General features: G+C 45.6%; 3 protein-coding genes and 1 long non-coding RNA gene across 9 annotated transcripts in view; 3 read left to right on the top strand and 1 right to left on the bottom strand.

Annotated features, from left to right (window-relative positions):
* METTL23 (methyltransferase like 23) overlaps positions 1-620 on the top strand; it is a 55,206-nt gene extending 54,586 nt beyond the window's left edge. The window contains exon 5 of the mRNA XM_030208165.1: positions 1-620. Within this exon, the coding sequence (XP_030064025.1) occupies positions 1-160 (160 nt within the window). The 3' untranslated portion in view covers positions 161-620.
* Positions 621-933: 313 nt separating this feature from the next.
* On the top strand, positions 934-7,428 carry LOC115473315. Its single transcript, XR_003942641.1, has 2 exons — positions 934-1,081; positions 6,944-7,428. It is a non-coding gene; the product is annotated as an uncharacterized LOC115473315 (long non-coding RNA).
* A 637-nt stretch (positions 7,429-8,065) lies between these two features.
* Positions 8,066-11,875, bottom strand: SRSF2 (serine and arginine rich splicing factor 2). Of its 2 annotated transcripts, XR_003942640.1 has the most exons (4): positions 11,194-11,875; positions 10,218-10,522; positions 8,947-9,062; positions 8,066-8,476 (listed from the first exon to the last, which is right to left on the bottom strand). XR_003942640.1 is itself a non-coding variant. In XM_030208162.1 (3 exons), exons 1-2 carry the CDS (start codon positions 11,547-11,549, stop codon positions 10,225-10,227), a joined length of 654 nt encoding a protein of 217 aa, XP_030064022.1. In that variant the 5' UTR covers positions 11,550-11,875; the 3' UTR covers positions 8,066-9,062; positions 10,218-10,224. The 2 variants fall into 2 exon arrangements, 1 of the variants encoding a protein (XP_030064022.1); XM_030208162.1 differs by having other exon boundaries at positions 8,066-9,062.
* A 266-nt stretch (positions 11,876-12,141) lies between these two features.
* MFSD11 (major facilitator superfamily domain containing 11) overlaps positions 12,142-18,897 on the top strand; it is a 73,778-nt gene continuing 67,022 nt past the window's right edge. The window contains exons 1-5 of one of the 5 annotated variants that reach the window (XM_030208157.1): positions 12,501-12,802; positions 12,889-12,997; positions 13,346-13,528; positions 15,297-15,352; positions 15,984-16,091. In XM_030208157.1, coding sequence (XP_030064017.1) covers positions 13,433-13,528; positions 15,297-15,352; positions 15,984-16,091 — 260 coding nt within the window. In that variant the 5' untranslated portion in view covers positions 12,501-12,802; positions 12,889-12,997; positions 13,346-13,432. Of the gene's footprint in view, positions 12,167-12,500; positions 12,803-12,824; positions 12,998-13,345; positions 13,529-15,296; positions 15,353-15,983; positions 16,092-18,897 lie in introns of those variants that run through there. The other 4 variants (XM_030208159.1, XM_030208158.1, XM_030208156.1 and 1 more) reach the window with 4 other exon arrangements.

The raw sequence follows: 18,897 nt of genomic DNA, 5'->3' as shown, positions 1-18,897 counted from the left end.
CACCAACTGGTCAATTGAAGATTTGCTCTACAAATGGGATCTGAAGTGTACAGATGTGCCCTTGATGACCTTTGATGCCCATAGCCCTCATTTAGCTGGATCAGACCTTCCAGGAAGACACACTGTTAAAATGATGATCATAACTGCAAACAATATATGACTACTATGTGTGGAGCTTGATATTGAGTTGCTAGTAAAAAATGCAATGAAATGGGCACTAGCAAGGGAAATTCCCACCCATCCTCCCTCCCTGCAGAGTTCCATGCCCCCCTCCCGCCCCCCATTTCTCCCTCCCGAGTTACAGACCTCCTTCACGCCCCTCCCGAGTTGAACCCCACCTTGGCATTACTGCCTGCCCCCCCCACCCCCCCCTCGTGGCGCGACCCTCTGGACACCACCCTTTCCTTCGGAAAACCTCACCTGAAGCCTCTGCTGACGGAGGCGAACTTCTCTTCTCGGCTGCGGGGCATTCCTTGTTGAATGAGCATCTGTTGAAGTTTGTTTGTACTTCTGGTGTCAGAAGCACGGAGACTTGGACAGATACTCCATCAAGCCACGCCCCGCAGGCGAGAAGTTAGTCTCCATCAGCAGAGGTAGGCGAAGGCTTCGGGGGAGGTTTTCTGGAGGAAAGGGTAATGTCCAGAGGGTCGTGCCACTGGGGTGGGGGGGGGGGGGGGGGGGGGGGAGACTTGTTCTTAAGGGAGGGTTCCCTTACTCCCCCTTTCCGTTCACAGAAATTGTTCCGCCCTCGACGTCATCACGTTCGACGCGAGGGCGTGACAGACATGGTCAGTGGAGATGCTTCACCACCACGAAATAACGAACCCTTCCCAGAAGTGGGTGGAGCTGGGGGCTTCACTAGAATGTTGGGGTTGCGAATTATGTCTGGATGGGGCGTGGCTGAGGGCAGGTGTATGAGTGAGAGTGAGTGGTGCTTACAGGCTACAACAGTACAGGTCTTCAGTGTTTCCCTGCCACACAGTGAGCTTCAGAATTGGAGGTGAGATTTAGATAGTCAAGGGTATTTAAAACTGAAGTTAGGTTTTGCCCTTCAAGTTACTTAAAGTAGCAGCAGGGTATGGTAAAATTATGTATAATCATACCTGATAATTTTCTTTCCATTAATCATAGCTGATCAATCCATAGACTGGTGGGTTGTATCCATCTACCAGCAGGTGGAGATAGAGAGCAAACTTTTGCCTCCCTATATGTGGTCATGTGCTGCCGGAAACTCCTCAGTATGTCGATATCAAAGCTCCATCCGCAGGACTCAGCACTTAGAGAATTACACCCACGAAGGGACACTCTGCCCAGCTCACCACCGCCGAAACGGGGGAGGGGAATTAACCCAGCTCATCCCCACACAAGTGGGGGAGGGGAATCCGTCCAGCTCATCCCCGCGGAGCGGGGGAGGGACACCACACCCGCCGATGCGGGGGGATCTGGCTTATCCTGCAACCGCAACCGCGGGAGGAGCTGACTGACCCTAACACCGCCGAAGCGGGAGGGGTACAAAGCTGCCCTACAGCCGCACGAAGCGGGAGGGAGTGCCTGCAGAATTTATGTCTCAATCCAGCCCCGTAAAACGGAGGGGAGAGGAATGCAGCAGCTCACTGTAACACAAACTCGTCTCAACTCTTGAAGAATCCAAGTGAAAGAACTTGAACACGAAGTCTTTCTGAAATAACTGAAGACTAAACTTGAACCTGAAATGCAACCAGAATAAAAACAGAACAGATATCTGGGAGGGGCTATGGATTGATCAGCTATGATTAATGGAAAGAAAATTATCAGGTATGATTATACATAATTTTACCTTCCATATCATCAAGCTGATCAATCCATAGACTGGTGGGATGTACCGAAGCAGTACTCACCCAGGGCGGGACATTGAAATCCCTGACCTCAACACTGAAGCTCCAAACCGGGCCTCCGCCCGTACAGCCACAGTCAAACGGTAATGCTTGGAGAATGTATGAGCCGAAGCCCAAGTTGCCGCCTTGCATATCTCTTCCAAGGAGACGGATCCGGCCTCTGCCATCGAGGCCGCCTGAGCTCTCGTGGAGTGAGCCTTCAGCTGGATAGGCGGCACCTTCCCCGCGGCCACATAAGCCGCTGCAATGGCTTCCTTGACCCATCTTGCCACTGTAGGCTTAGCAGCCTGCAGACCCTTACGAGGACCTGCAAACAGGACAAACAGATGATCCGATTTCCGGAAATCATTGGTCACTTCCAAGTATCTGAAGATGACTCGTCTCACATCCAGATATTTAAGAGCAGAGTACTCCTCTGGGTAGTCCTCCCTACGAAAGGAAGGGAGACAGAGCTGCTGATTCACATGGAAGCGAGAAACAATCTTGGGCAGGAAGGAAGGCACTGTGCGAATAGTCACTCCTGCCTCAGTGAACTGCAGAAAAGGCTCTCGACATGAGAGCGCCTGGAGCTCGGAAACTCTTCTGGCTGAAGTGATAGCCACCAAAAAGACTGCTTTCAACATCAGGTCTTTCAGAGATGCCCTCGACAAGGGTTCAAAAGGCGGCTTCTGCAATGCTCTTAGCACCAGGTTGAGATTCCACGCAGGCACCACTGAGTGCAGAGGAGGGCGCAGGTGATTAACTCCCTTGAGAAAGCGCACCACATCTGGCTGCGAAGCCAGGGAAGCACCCTTCAGGCGGCCCCTGAAGCAAGCCAGAGCCGCTACCTGGACTTTAAGGGAACTGAGCGACAGGCCTTTCTCCAGACCTTCTTGCAGGAACGCCAACACTGAAGAAATTGGAGCAGTGAAGGGAGAAAGTGAGCCTGCTTCACACCATGCTGCAAAGATACGCCAAACCCTGGCGTAAGCAGTAGAAGTAGAGCGCTTCCTCGCTCTCAGCATAGTGGCGATGACCTTGTCTGAGAAGCCCTTCTTCCTCAGACGCTGCCGCTCAATATCCAGGCCGTAAGACCAAAGGGAGAGGGATCCTCCATCACCACGGGACCCTGATGTAACAGGCCCTGCTCCACTGACAGCCGCAGAGGATCGTCGACTGAGAGCCTGATCAAGTCCGCATACCAGGGACGTCTGGGCCAATCCGGACCCACCAGGATTACCCTGCCGGGATGCTTTGCCACCCGGTCTAGCACCCTGCCCAACATGGGCCAGGGCGGGAACACAGAGGAGCTCTTGTGTCGGTCACTGTTGGAGAAGAGCATCTACTCCCAGGGATCGAGGGTCCCGTCCTCTGCTGAAAAAAGCGCGGCACTTGGCAATTGGCCGATGACGCCATCAGATCTAGGCTCGGCTGGCCCCAGCGCTTCGTGATGTCCAAGAACGCCTGAGCAGATAGTTGCCACTCTCCGGGCTCCAAGGTATGGCGACTGAGAAAGTCGGCCTTGACATTCATGACTCCGGCAATGTGGGCCGCTGAAAGCTGCTCCAGTTTCGCTTCCGCCCACTGGCAAAGACTCATAGCCTCCTTGGCTAGAGGGGCGCTCTTGGTACCTCCCTGGCGGTTGATATAGGCCACAGCCGTGGCATTGTCCGACAGGACCCGTACAGGCTACAACACCAGTACCGGGATGAACTCCAATAACACCAACCGAATGGCTCTGAGTTCCAGGAGGTTGATAGACCACTTGCCTCTGCAGGAGACTAGAGCCCCTGCGCTGTCCTTCCCAAGCAGTGGGCTCCCCAGCCCATCAAAGAGGCGTCTGTCGTGACGACAATCCACTCCGGGGTCACCAGAGGCAATCCTGCAGACAACTTGTCTGTCTGCGTCCACCAGCTCAGCGCCTTGCGCACTGCTGGGTCCACGGGAAGGCGCACAGCATAATCCTCCGACATCGGAGTCCAGCGCAGCAGCAGAGATAGCTGTAGTGGTCTCATATGAGCCCTGGCCCAGGGCACTACTTCCATCGTGGCCGTCATAGAGCCCAACAGCTGCACGTAGTCCCAAGCCCGAATAGGAGAGGCTACTAGGAACTAGTCCACCTGAGCCTGAAGCTTGACAATCCGATTGTCTGGCAGGAACACTCTGCCCACTTGGGTGTCGAATCGAACTCCCAGATACTCCAGGGACTGAGTCGGGCGCAGCTGGCTCTTCTTCCAGTTGATGATCCATCCCAGGGAGCTCACAAGAACAACTACCCGGTCCATAGCTTTGCCGCACTCTGCATAATAGGGGGCTCGGATCAACCAGTCGTCCAGATAAGGATGGACTTGTACTCCTTCCTTTAGCAGGAAGGCCGCTATGACCCCCATTACTTTGGAAAAGGTCCGCGGAGCAGTAGCCAACCCGAAAGGGAGGGCTCTGAACTGGAAGTGTCGTCTCAGGACTGTAAAACGCAGAAAGCGTTGGAGAGGAGGCCAGATGGGAATATGCAGGTACGCTTCCTTGATGTCCAAGGAAGCCAAGAACTCTCCTGCCTTCACTGCCGCTATAACAGAGCGGAGAGTCTCCATGCGAAAGTGCCTCACTTTCCAGGCCCGATTGACCCCTTTGAGGTCGAGGATAGGCCGGACAGAACCTCCTTTCTTTGGAACCACAAAGTAAATGGAGTAACGTCCCTTGCCAATCTGATTTTTTGGCACCGGAACGACCGCACCCAGGCGGATCAGGTTGTCCAAGGTCTGCTGCACTGCCACAGCTTGACCGGAGACTTGCAGGGAGAGAGTACAAACCCGTCTCTTAAGGGTTGGCAGAACTCTAGCTTGTAGCCGTCTCTGATGACTTCCAGCACCCACGCGTCTGAAGTTATAGTGGTCCACTCGCCCAGAAACGAGGACAGCCGTCCTCCAATCTGTACTGGGGCGTGGACCAAGGCCCCGTCATTGGGTACGAGACCCTGGGGGAGGACCGGAGGGAGCACCTCCGGGACGGCGGTCTCTGCGAAAGGAATGCTGCTTGGGGGAGAAATTCCTCTTGAAGGAAGAGGGGGCAGAGGAACCCGACTTGCCCGGGCGATACCGACGGGCTTCCAGCAACCGTCCTCTGGAGGTACCGGGACGAGTACTAGCCCGAGCCCTGACCTCTGGTAATTTCTTGCCCTTAGACGTGCCGAGATCGGTCACGATTTTGTCCAGCTCGACCCCAAAGAGCAGCTTGCCTTTAAAAGGCAATCTAGCCAGGCGGGATTTAGAGGCGTGGTCAGCAGACCAATGTTTCAGCCAAAGCCACCGCCGCGCAGAGACTGTCTGAGCCATGCCTTTAGCTGAGGCTCTCAAGACATCATACAGCAAGTCTGCCAAATAGGCTAAGCCCGATTCCAGGGCCGGCCAATCAGCCCTCAAGGAAAGATCCGAGGGGGAAGCCCGCTGCACCATAGTCAGGCACGCCCTGGCCACATAGGAGCCGCAAACTGAGGCCTGCAAACAAAGCAGCTGCCTCAAAGGACGACCTTAAGGCCGCCTCCAATCTTCTGTCTTGGGCGTCCTTTAGGGCCGTGCCACCTTCCACCGGCAACGCCGTTTTCTTAGTCACCGCAGTGATTAAAGAATCCACGGTAGGCCACAGATAGGCCTCACGTTCACTCACAGCCAAAGGATAGAGGCGGGACATAGCCCTAGCCACTTTAAGGCTCGTTTCCGGGACATCCCATTGAGCCGCAATTAAGGTGTGCATGGCATCATGCACGTGGAAGGATCTAGGCGGGCGCTTCGTCCCCAGCATAATGGCAGAGCCAACAGGGGCTGAGGGAGAGACGTCCTCCGGACAGGAAATCTTCAAAGTGTCCATGGCCTGTAAAAACAGGTTGGGCAAATCCTCTGGGCTAAAAAGCCGCGCTGCAGAGGGGTCATCCGCTCCATCCGAGCGGGGATCTATCTCCTCCAAGGAATCCGCAAAGGACCGTTGGGAGACCTCAGACACGCTGCCCTCATCTACATCGGAGGAGACAAAGTCCTCCAAGGCCTGGAAATCAACCCGAGGGCGTTTACCTCTGGGAACCTCAACCTCTTTATCAGAAGAGGGAGCAGGGGCAGCGTTTTGCATGAGGAAAGCCTGATGCAGCAGCAAAACAAACTCGGGGGAGAAACCCCCCAAACTGTGCACTTCCGCAGCCTGGGCAACAGCCCTAGACGCACTCTCAACCGGCGCTCGCAATAGCGGGGGAGAGACATGCTGCGCATCCAAAATGGCGTCCGGCGCGAAACTCCGCGAAGGAGCCGCGCGGGAAGAACGGCGCTTAACTTTAGCCGCTTGTGCCGTCGCCCAAATTAAGGGCGTTCATGGCATTGTCTCCAACCTCAAGGGCGGCCCACGAAGAAGCCGTCCGAGCCGCGTGGCCGGCCAAGATGGCGGAGGCGAGGAGCGGGGGATGGGCGTTTATGGCGGGAAAAAACCGCCACGCCGGAGGAACGACCGGGACATTCATCGGTCACTAAACTGTCACCCATCAAGGGCGAATCAGGTTGTAAAACCCCCGCATCCCCTCTAGAAGCGCTCCAGCGATCCGGGGAGCGACCCTTTGCGCCCTCGCCCTCCGACGCCATATGCCACGAGGAGAAGAATCGGGGAACCCCCTGCCCGCTATAAAAAGGTAAAATTACCTGCTTGCCGCTCCGAGCTGTAACGAACTGGTGTCCCAGTGAGTAGCTGCAATGAACGTTTAAAGAAACGTCGAATTAAACGCCTTTAAAGACGTTTAAAATTTTTTTTTTTTTTTTTTAAACGGAGCCAGCGGGAGGGGGGAGAAAAGGAGGGACCTGGCACCACCAGGTTTGCACTTGCTCAAAAGAGCCCTCAACCCCAGGCCTCAACAAAACCTAAGGATTAGGCTTGGAGGCCTAGCCAGAGCTGCTGCTGTGTGTGACCACCACCTGCTGAGATAGAGAACATACTGAGGAGTTTCCGGCAGCACATGACCACATATAGGGAGGCAAAAGTTTGCTCTCTATCTCCACCTGCTGGTAGATGGATACAACCCACCAGTCTATGGATTGATCAGCTTGATGATATGGAAGTAAACGTTTCAGCAACTTACCTTGCCGAGTGGAGTAGCCCTTCAAGCTACTTAAAGTAGCAGCAGGGTTATGTAAACGTTTCAGCAACTTACCTTGCTGAGTGAAGTAGTAAGCTTGTTCTGTTGTAAATACCCAAAGCACAATTACAGTATTTGTTCCATCTAGGAACTTGCTCCCAGTCTAAAAAGAACCTTGTGAAGAGATCCTTGTACAGTTGTAAGTGGTACTATATAGAGGCATATTTTCAAAGCTCCATAGAAACCTATGGAACTTTGGAAGGCTAAGTGCTTTGAAAATATGCCTCATTGTGAAAACTTTTTTGGTTAATATTGACCATAGAACTGAAATTATAGGTCTACACAATACAAGAAGTTTTCATGACCTTAAATAGGTTGCACTATTTTCTAATATTTGAATGTAAAACTATTGATGGAACCATGTTTCTTCTCTGTATTTTAACCATAAAATTTGTCAGTTCAACCAAATATTTTTAGCCCAGCATTTTCTTCAGCTTCCAGTTTAAGCCAAGGCTCGCTATCAGATGAGTCGAGGCTATAAAGTGCTAAATACAATCATACCAACCATGCTTGGCAAGTGTCCAGTTATAGTTAAGTGGCAGCTTCCTCCCTACAGATCACATGGTCTCTCCAGCAGCCCTAGCCTGGGGGTACAAACCCAGGTCCCTCCATATGGTAGCACACCATAGCTCCACTGAACACGTTCTCCTTCATTTTGCCTAGTATTCCAACTATAATCCCTGTATCTTGGATAAGCTCTTAATGGGTTACACAAAGAGGAAGTTTGCATACAGGGAATCGTGGTGTTTGTGATCCTGGGCAAGTCACTTAACTACTGCCTCCGGTACAAATAACTGTTTAAGCCCTCCTATGACAGGGAAAGATTTAGTGTACCTGAATGTAACCGGTCTTAAAATTGCTACTGAAAATACAAGGTATGAGTGAAATCCAAAAATGAAAAACTGGAACCTACCTTAAGACTACCACATTGTTTCAAGTTAAAAATATATGACCTGGCACAGCAAAACTGAAGTAATGCAGACATTAGGTAATCTGAAAGTTAACCTTCATACGAAAGTGTTAAAAAGCTGTCCAAACATTAGAATTAGAGAAAAAAAGAGAATTTTATTAACTACAGAAATGGTATAGTACAGAATGTCATAAGCAAGATACATCAATCAGTACTTACAAAAAGGAATGAACCACTTTTAAACATTACTTCTCTAGATATCAAGTTTTATACATCATGAGGATGATCAAATTTATCATTCTGGAAAAAAGTGTATATCAGCTAGATGTGCTTACTGTATGCTCCGCTATTTTTATGCAAGGCCCGGGGTGACTGGAAGTGCAGTTGTCAGGCATTTTAATAAACTGGACAGCCATTTGTTTCTGCATGACATGGCGTCGTTACACAGGAGCAATCAGAAGAAAACAGGAAACAGCCAAGCACTCTGCACTGCAACACGCCACCTTAACAGCTAACCAGCATTACTCAACTGCTACACAACTGCGCCTAGTGCACAAAAATACATAAGAGAAGATATTAGAATTGTAACCGGATAAAATAATCCTTTCCAAAAATTAACTCTGAACAGCTTATACAAGTTCTGGGGTTTCTGATTTAAGATTGAAGTAATTAGCCTACACAGGAATATTTATATTTGAATATGTTGCAGGGACACAATTTAAATGTCAGCAAAAGATGACTCAATGCTTTTAGGCTATTAGCCATGTAAATACCACATGGTTCTTAGATATGAAGCCAAAAGGCCAAAAAAAATTGTGATGTTCCTCAAAATCTTAACAGAAATTAGCACTGCATAAACAAAATTTAATTTACCTCAAAAATCCAAGCCAATAATGAAATCTGTAGTCGTTCACTAAGAAATTGGAATAACAGCAACAAAATGGCACATAAAATGTGATGTCTGCCATTTCAGGCACAACTTAAACAAGTAAAAGAAAATTTTTACAAATAACCACCTTTTCCACAGCCAATTGCTTGTTCCACTGGGGCTCTCCAATGGACTGAAGAAGAATGAGATCTTTTATTCCAATGTCCATTGAGTAGACTTCTCTTTAATCTGATGAATGTGAGGCTGAAGGAAAAAATGCAAAAGAACCTTAAGAACTACAAAAGTTACATGCTGCTTCAACACAAACTAACCTTTAACAAAAACAATCATGTTCTTCAAACAAAGCATTTCCCCATGGGGGTGATGTGAAGTAGGAACCTGAGTGTTACCTTAAGTTCATCACATTAGTTCTAACTGGTAGCCAAATGTGAGGTCTTGCTAACTGTACTAAGAGAACTGCATAAATACTAAAAATCCACCAAGACATAACTAATAACCACTGCAAATCAGGATCAGAATTAAATCCCTTTAAGTTTAGTGTATACACATTTTATAAGTCCGAAATCTAAGGCAAATCAGGATCAGAATTAAAGTTTAATGTATACACTTGTTATAAGAAAATCCTGAAATCTTTTCAAGAGCTAGGTTAAAGTTTGCCTGATATTAAGCAAGCTAAACATTTTGAACATTAGAATCAGCATATATTTTAAGCAGATCAAACAGTTTTATGAGGTTAAAGACACACAATCCTTCCCTGACTTAGCAGACTATTTGAATATATGTTCAGGCTCCACCACTGAGATTGTCTTGGCTTTTTTTTTTTTTTGTTGGAAGTCACATCCAGCAAAATACACCTGTCAATTCCAACAACTAATTGAACTTTAAGCACTCCTCTGGAGAGGTGAGGAAGGATAGTGCATCTTTAACATTTAAAGACAAACCTGCTCCAATACACCGCCCACAGAAACAGGTCCCTGGAGATCAGGCCAAATCAGTTAAAATCTGCAATACTGGCCAATATTCTTTTAGCAAACAGCAGACTGCAGCTTTAAAGGGGAAAATGCAGATGTTGGATAAAAACAGTAAAAAAAAAAATTCATTCATAGGCAGGCTCAAAATATGCATACTTTTAAAAAGTAGTAAGTAGTACAGTTTATTTAAACAAGGCTTGAAAATTTTTTCCTATATATATTTTAGGGAAGCAAATTTGGGGTAGTTTAACTAGCCCAGAGACTTTCAGTATTTAACTTACAAGCTAAACACCATGCCTTATGAAAGTTTCTATTATATTAATTCAATTATTGGTAACCGTACTAGCTGTCCAACATGCCCCTAATTAAACAGTACCCTTAAATAACTTTCATGCGAAAATAAAACGTCGTTCATTCCACATATTACCATGATCCTAAGACGAAACTGCTCCTTCCTCTTCTGGAGATTTGGGAGGGCTGTTTGATGCAGATCTTGAACGAGACTCGGCCTTTGAAGGTAGAGGCGAGACTCTGGATCGGGATCTGGAACGTGATCTTGAAACGGAGGATGACTTTGATTTAGAGCGGGATCTTCTGGCAGATCTAGACTTTGAACTGGAACGAGAGCGGGAGCGAGTACGAGATCGAGATTTGGAGCGGCTGTAACGTGATCTGCTGCGAGATCTTGAGCGACTCCTGCTTCTGGATCTACTGCGACGGCGTCGCCTGGGGCTGGGGGAAAAGAAAAGGTTGTGTCAAGACACTGCAAAACAAGTTTAGCAAGTTATATATTAACAGCAGAATAAGAGGCAGTGCCATGCCTCAGTCTGAGACACCACAAGGTCGAATACAAGTGTTTAGAATAGTTTTCAACTGGAAAGTCTGATTTAGCGACATCTTAAAACAGTCAAAACAATCTAAAAACATGGGAAAATAGAGAGACCACCTTGGGGCCAATCGCTCAAGCCCCACCGCTTACTATCCCTTAGTTCCCCTACGAGGAACTCCTCAGCCAATGCCACACGTTACAAAAAAAAAAAAAAAAGTCTCCGTTCCCCAAGTTTCCATTAAACATTTTTTTAAGTCTTCATTACATACTATATTAGTTAATTCGGTAATTTCTAAACATGTTGCAAGGAGACCTGATTACACAAGTATTTAACAATATATATTTTGTAATATACACAAGAAATTGTGTAACGATTTCTGTTCCTCCAACTCACCCCCCCCCACCCCACCAGACACCACGTGCCCTGGAAGCGCGCGCTTTCAGAGTGAGTCCACTACTCCAGAGCGAAACCAAATCAAGCGCTTCCAAAATATCGTAATAAAGCCAACAAAACCCAGGGTCCGTGAACCTCCCCACGTTTGCCCTTGTGACCTTTACCGTGGCCCTCTCTTACCTGCGACTTCTCCGTCCATAGCCACCGTATCTGCGGGGCGGCGGGCCCCTACGGCTATGGTGCGAGTCCGGGGGCCGGCCGTAGCGAGCCATCTGCACCCGGAGCTCGCGACCGTCTAGCACGGCCCCATCCATGGCATCCATTGCGTCCTCAGCGTCGCGCTTGTCGTGGAAGCGGACGAAGGCAAAGCCGCGGCTCTCTTTGGTGTAACGGTCGCGGGGGATGTAGACATCGCCCACACGGCCATACTTCTCGAAAACGCGGCGCAGGGTCTCGGGGGAGGTGCGGTATGTAAGATTGTCGACCTTCAGGGAAGTCATGCCTTCTACGTCGGGCGGAGGTCGGCCGTAGCTCATCTTCAAATGGGGGAACCAATTATAGCAGGAACCGGAGTCGGTTCCTGGCAGGAAACGCGCAACCCTCCAAAAACGGTCACGACAAAAAAATAAAATAAGAAAAAAAAAGTTAAAACCTGTTTAACAAAAAAAAAAACCTTTTCCCCCCTCGATCCTTCTCCCAAAACTACTCCTGCTCTTTCTGTGAAGAAAGATAAGGAGAAGGAGGGGAAAAAATAGCGGGATACTGGGGCGCGCGAGGGCCCAGTGGCAGTTACACGACAGCTGCACGAGATAGTACTCACGCGCTTTCCCCTCACAATCAGAAAATGGCTACCCTCCCGCCCAAGCCTCTGCCTGCCTCCTGTCGATCCTCCCGGAAGCGAAACCTCCCCTTCCAGCGGATTGCACAATAGCAACCAAATACCTACAACTTCTCGCTCTTTAAAAACATCTTCCAGCGTACAAACGCCCCACTTTTAAAGTATATCTATACACCGCGCGTAAATAGGATTTTTAAAATCGCGCCACATTTTGATTAACGTGTTAGCACTGATTGACCCTACCGGAAGTGTTTGAAGTTGCTTAGTAATTCTTAGTTTTTCGAAAGTGAAGTTGGAAAAAAAACAACAACTTGTGTACGTGTATACATTTTTCTGGTATAAGAATTTATTATGCCTTTGTTAAACACTTAATTTAAGACTCGTGAATTAGTGCAAGGCGGTAGATGAAAATAAGCCCTCTATTTTTTCAACGCAAACATAAATTGAAAACGTCCTTTTTTGCAATTTTAGGCTCAGTCACTTTTATATGGAAAATAAAACAATTTACATGTGTATGTGTAAGATAATGTGTGTTTATTAATCCTCTTTGGATTCTGAGGCAGCAGATTGCGCACGTGACCGGACGTGAAATGGGGCTGCTGGGCATTGTAGTTTTATATTTTCGCATTCGCACGCACAGATTCTGTTTTATCCTATAGTCGTCGCCGTGTTAGCGTTTTGTCTTTAAAGTTCTTTGTTTATTTGAAAGCGGGTTTGATAAAGTCTTTCATGTCTTACTAATAAGAGACATTCATAATTTTTTGCCTTCAAAACAGTAAACAGACAAATTATCATAGATTTGATTTGCTTTATTCTTTGTGGGACAAAAATATTAACAAAGAAAACATCAAATATCCTAAAATTAAAAAAAAATGCGTTTGTGTGATCATACAGAGTAGCCTTTGCTACGGAAAACAAGATCAAACTGCATTTCCCAGCATCCCTTTAACAGTAAGTCTTTTATCAGCTGACAGTTCTCTTTCTGAATTTCCTGTTTGATGTGGGATGGAAATAATTTTTCTCTTTGGGCTTGTCAGGTGAGTGATAGCTACTTCAAGAAAAAAAAATGATATTGAGCACTTTGACGGCGTCTTAGAGACCCTTGTGAAGAACATAGGGGTTGAGATCGGAGCTGCTTGGTTGCAGGTAGGCAGGACCCCTGGGAGATTTACAGGCTGCTCGTTCATTTATTGTTTTGTGCCCTATAGTGTATTTGAAATAAGAACAGGAAAAAAAATTAACGTTTGGCGATTTTTCTCTCTACACACGTACGAGAGGTAATGCATTTAGTTTTCAAAAATTATGGAACACTACAATTTGATTTCCAGAAACAAGAGAAAATCATTTGGGAGGTATGGGAGTTGTTGCTTTTATTATTTTTTTTTTCCATGTGGCAGACAGTAAGAATCCTTATAAATATAATTGTGACTGTGCATTGTTCTTTGTTTATGTTTGCTTTTTAGCATTATTATTGCTAACCTTTTTTTTTTGTAGGAAAGAAAGATATGTGCAAGAAGGAAAGCTGGAATTAATATTGTTATGCTGAAGCTGACAACTTGCTTGAAGAAATAAAAAAAAAAAATGACTCCTGACAATAAAAAGCTTTTTAATATAATCATCCTTGGATGTGCTTTCATGTTTATGTTTACAGCTTTCCAAACCTGTGGAAATGTTGCGGTAAGGGCAAAGACATCTACACTTCCTTTGTATTCCTTCTCTTCATCTCTTCAGTTAGGTTTTTGGCTGTCTTGTTCTCTTCTCTTCCATCCACTCCCTTTGAACAAACATTGAAGTCTGGACTGAGAACTAGTGCTGTACCGAATATTTGATTTGATTTGACCCCAAATACATTATTTGTATTCAGCCAAATAGTGATTTAAATTCAAATACAAATAATCTGGCGCTCTACTGTGCTAAATTGTATTGAAATAAACAATCTCTGATTTCTCATTGCTTCTTTTATTATTTGTTATGTTAAAGCGCAATGCCCAATATTTTTCATTATTCGCATTCAACTGAATAGGAAAATATGCTGTTTGGTACAACACTAATGGGACCCTCTGCAGTTAAATCTTTATTCCCCACAATGTTGTATGGAAGCTTTTTATATATATATTAGGTTGTATTATACTGCAGTGTTTACCAAGGCAGTCCTGGAGTACCCCCTTGCCATTCAGGTTTTCAGGATATCCTCAATGAATATGTATGAAAGAGATTTTTATACAATGGAGGCAGGACATACAAATCAAGTTCATGAATATTCATTATGGATAGCCTGAAAATCTGACTGGCAAGGGGGTACTCCTGGACCGACTTGGGAAACACTGCTATACCGGGTCTTCTATTCCGCCACTGCCTTCACAGTTCAGGGTGGATTCTATTAACAAAAGACCAGACCAATGTATCTGGGAACTACAACAGAAAACAAATCAATCATGAGCATAGTCAAACTATTATGCCCTAAAATATATATCAAAAACTATTGTGCCTTGCAAAAGAATTAGCAGAAGCAATAATGGAATAGTAGCACTACAATATAAACAACATCTTCCTGTAGTTGTTACTTGTGTTTCAGGCAAAATCTGAAAGCGTTTCCGCCCACCACCACCACACACACACACACACACAGATTTGACCTCTTAGATTATGATTTAAACTAATTGTTATCCTTTAGGGATCCTTTTACTAAGCTGCGTTGGGCGCTAACATGTGCCTAATGCAGTGTGCGCTTGTTAACTGCATGTTAAAAATAGTTTTAATTTTTTTCTTTTGAGAGGGCATGTCTGGGGGGGGGGGGGGGGCGGAGAGTAGGTGCTCCTGTGCTGCGCAGCTACATTACAATGCACTGATTAGTACAGGAAAAGCGCTTGAGTGCTTATCACCTACAAAATGGATGGCTGTAAGTGCACATACACTCAGTTTTAATGGCTGCTAAATTTTCTGTGTTAACTCTGAATCATAACGCACTAGCTGGTTAATGCAAATACCCCCAAGCCATGCCCTCTTCCAAAAATATTTTATAAAAATTTTTACTATGCAGTTTTGTGCACGCAAACAAGCAAAATACCACAAAATGCTTTAGTGTATTTGTGTGGTAGTCTGTTCTTGTGCACTAACTGCAGGTTGAGAGCTTTGCACCCTTTAGTAAAAGGGTAGTTTTAGAAATCTTGACTCCAGTCAGAAACATGGAGTGCAGAACAGAAAAGTTGATATTAGCTCGTTTGTTGATGTTCCTTCTGTAGAAAAACTGTCATATGTATGAGAAAGTTAAATGTTGCATAAACATCTTTTAAATTGTTTTTTGCTGGTGAAAGCTCAACTATCCCATCACTCTTGAAAAGACAAAATTAGCCCTGACCTAAAATTATCAGGGTTTGCAGATATTGTACAACTTAATATATTTTTAAATATTTCATTTTGAGCATATTTACACTTTTGTCCACAGCAAACAGTTATTGCTAATTTGAACAGTACGGATTTTCATGGCAGTGGATACACCAGGTATTTTTTTTATTTTGATCATGCTTTTAATCTATGATTTCATCTGGCTTCAAATTGTTTTCCATTCTGGGAGTGGCTGATTTGCTGACCTTACAGGGTTCTTATTTGGTAGTTATCTTATTTACTGTAACTTGCTAGGACCATTATATAATGATTGTTCTTCTATATGACTACAGACCAGTGGACTATCTTCCTAATAAGCTCAACATTTTCTTGTTTTGTGACTATTGAGTGTTAATTACTCTTGGTTCCCAAAAGATCTATGAGGTTTTTTTTGTTTTGTTTTTTTAATTTATACATCAAAGATTTTTGTTAGATAAATTGCAGGAATGGTAGCTCTACAAACGTGAACTGTCCATATTCCCATGTGCATTGCTCATTCCTGCACTGTCTAACCAGTCTGCCTCAAGCATTTATTGTGGTTCAGTCTTTGGTCACAGTGATGAGGTTCCCAATTTGTGTCTGTTATGATTCTGGAATTTGGTAAGTATTGACTAGGAAATGACTGATGTACGTAGGGTACCAAAAGAATGCCAGATAACAAGTTTCCTTCACCTGGGCTGGGTTAAAGCTGTTCTATTCACATTTTGGGTTATTCAGTTTTCTTTTTCTTTATTTTTTCCCTGCACAGTATGGCTGTCATTTATGGCGTGTTCTCTGCATCAAATCTGGTTGCACCTTCTGTTGTTGCCGTTATAGGGCCTCAGTTTTCAATGTTTATTAGCGGTTTATTTTACAGGTAAGTACCAGCTACAGTGAATACTATACTATAAAAATGCCATACTCTATTTACATAGTAACATAGTAACATAGTAGATGACGGCAGAAAAAGACCTGCACGGTCCATCCAGTCTGCCCAACAAGATAACTCATATTTGCTGCTTTTTGTGTATACCCTACTTTGATTTGTACCTGTGCTCTTCATGGCACAGACCATATAAGTCTGCCCAGCACTATCCCCGCCTCCCAACCACCTGCCCCTCCTCCCAACCACCGGCTCTGGCACAGACCGTATAAGTCTGCCCAGCACTATCCTCACCTCCCAACCACCAGCCCTGCCTCCCAACCACCGGCTCTGGCACAGACCGTATAAGTCTGCCCCACACTATCCCCGGCTCCCAACCTCCAGCCCCGCTGCCCACCACCGGCTTGCAGAGCTTTTCTATACTCCTAGAAACTAATCAACAAATATACAAGGAACAGGTATAAACCTATACTTAAAAAAATATTTATATATCTGTATTTATGTATATATATTTTGGTTCACTAGTTCCCTGAATTGCTTTTGTGCTTCCAGCTGAATAGGAACCTGTGACACCATAAACCTTCATTCACACCTACCTGGTAGTTTTACCCCTATTATATTTCTCTCTCAGTTCAGCTCAGCCATCATAACAGTCCTTAACCAGGTGCCACAAACTCTGGTTCCTGCCAGAACCCAGTAACATGGATCCTAAGTTGAGTACTAATGTTTTGCTATTGAGTGAGCACTGTTTTTGCAGTATCTCTAACTTGGACTGGGTAACAGAAACATGATCTGGGAACAGAGCCCATGTCTTCTGCCTGGCAACACAGCATTTGCCAATGAGGCACCGGGTCAGCCCCAACGCTTAAATTTGTTGAACGTGTTATATGTGAGTTGGTAGAACCTTTTGCCACCATTTTAGAGAAGAGATTCTCTGACATATGGTTTGCGCTGCAGATATGCATATTGTGGACAGAGACCTGTGAAATGAAGCCAAGCAGATAGTCTTGAAGACATTCCTTGTATCAAAAGTGACATCTCTCGGAGCCACTACTGTTTCTGCTCTACCCATCTGTGTTACATTTGTATCTACTAGTACTAATGGCATTTGTTTTCTGAAAATGATCAAGTATAACTCACTCTCTCCTCCAGTGGCGTAGCCAAGGGTGGGCTGGGGTGGGCCCAGGCCCACCCACTTTAGGTTCAGGCCCAGCAAGTAGCAGCACACCTATAATGTGGCTGGCAGGGACCCCAAGCCCCACCAGCCAAAAACTCCCAACAACTGTTTGCTGCCGGTGAAAATCTGCTATTTAAAAGGTATATGGGGGAGAGGGGATGTTTGAAAGACCATATGGCTTGCAGGCGAGAGAGGGAGAAACCAAATCACTTGTAGGACAAGGCGAAGTTCTGCCTACCCACCTTGGGTCCAGGCCCACCCAAACTTGGGTGTCTGGCTACGCCCCTGCTCTCCTCTACTTAATCTCATTGTGTTAAGTATGTTTTCCAGTGTCCTTCGCTGACATTCAGATATAAAAACAGCAGACATATCTAGTTTTGTATAAAATGTTGAAAATATGGATGCACACTTTGGCTGGGGGTGGGGGAGGGGAAATCACTTGCCTCTTATTCCATAGAGAAAATTAATATTTCTATTAGAAAATAGGGATGAAGTCTATAAATAACTAGTAACATAGTAAATGACGGCAGATAAAGACCTGTATGGTCCATCCAGTCTGCCCAACAAGATAAATTCATTTTACATGGTATGTGATACTTTATATGTATACCCGAGTTTGATTTGTCCTTGCCTTTCTCAGGGCACAGACCGTAGAAGTCTGCCCAGTATTGTTCTTGTACTAAGTTCTGAAACTAACATCGAAGCCCCTTAAAATTTACACTCCAGCCCATCTGTATCTATTCAGTCACGATCAGGACGTAGACCATAGAAGTCTGCCCAGCTCCCGTTTTGTTTCCAATTACTAGCGTTGCCACCCAATCTCTGCTAAGATTCCACAGAACCGTTCCTTCTAAACAGGATTCCTTTGTGTTTATCCCACGCATGTTTGAATTCCATTACCGTTTTCATCTCCACCACCTCCCGCAGGAGGGCATTCCACATATCCACCACCCTCTCCATGAAAAAATACTTCCTGACATTAGTCCTGAGTCTGCCCCCCTTCAATCTCAATTCATGTCCTACTGCCTTCCTGTCTCCGGAAAAGGTTTGTTTGCGGATTAATACCTTTCAGATATTTGAACGTCTGTAGCATATCACCCCTGTTTCTCCTTTCCTCCAAGGTATACATGTTTAGGTCAGCAAGTCTCTTCTCGTATGGTTTGCAACGCAAATCCCATACCATTTTCGTAGCTTTTCTTTGCACCGCTTCCAGTCTTTTTACATCTTTAGCAAGATACGGCCTCCAAAACTGAACACAGTACTTCCAAGTGGGGCCTCACCAACGATTTGTAGAGTGCCCAAAGTTAGTTGCTAGGAAGATCTGTGCTAAACTAGCATTTTGCAAAGAGTTCTCAGCGTGGAGTACCTTTTTACAAAATACTAGCTTAGCACGGATCTCAGGCCTAACCATTGCCCCTAATTTCTGGGCATGCTCCTGACCCGCCCATGCCTCTCCCATGGCTGCACCCCTTTTAAGTTGTGTGCTATAAACTTTAGGTGCACATTTTATAGAATTAGGGCGCAGGGTAGATTCATGCATAAACCTAAATGACTGCCAACTAACACAAATTATTGATTGATAATGGCTCATTAATTAGTTTACACACAGATCTGGGATCCACG

This window comes from Microcaecilia unicolor, chromosome 6 (assembly GCF_901765095.1).
Source record: "Microcaecilia unicolor chromosome 6, aMicUni1.1, whole genome shotgun sequence".
NCBI classification, from domain to species: Eukaryota; Metazoa; Chordata; class Amphibia; order Gymnophiona; family Siphonopidae; genus Microcaecilia; species Microcaecilia unicolor.
This window is presented reverse-complemented; position numbering and strand designations above follow the sequence as displayed.

What these genes read in the sequence shown, in the direction of transcription:
- SRSF2 (XM_030208162.1), bottom strand. Translation starts at nt 11,549, where the DNA reads ATGAGCTACGGCCGACCTCCGCCCGACGTAGAAGGCATGACTTCCCTG. An exon ending in TATGGACGGAGAAGTCGCAG is followed by an intron (nt 10,523 to 11,193) that starts GTAAGAGAGGGC and finishes CTTTTCCCCCAG; the next exon opens with CCCCAGGCGACGCCGTCGCA.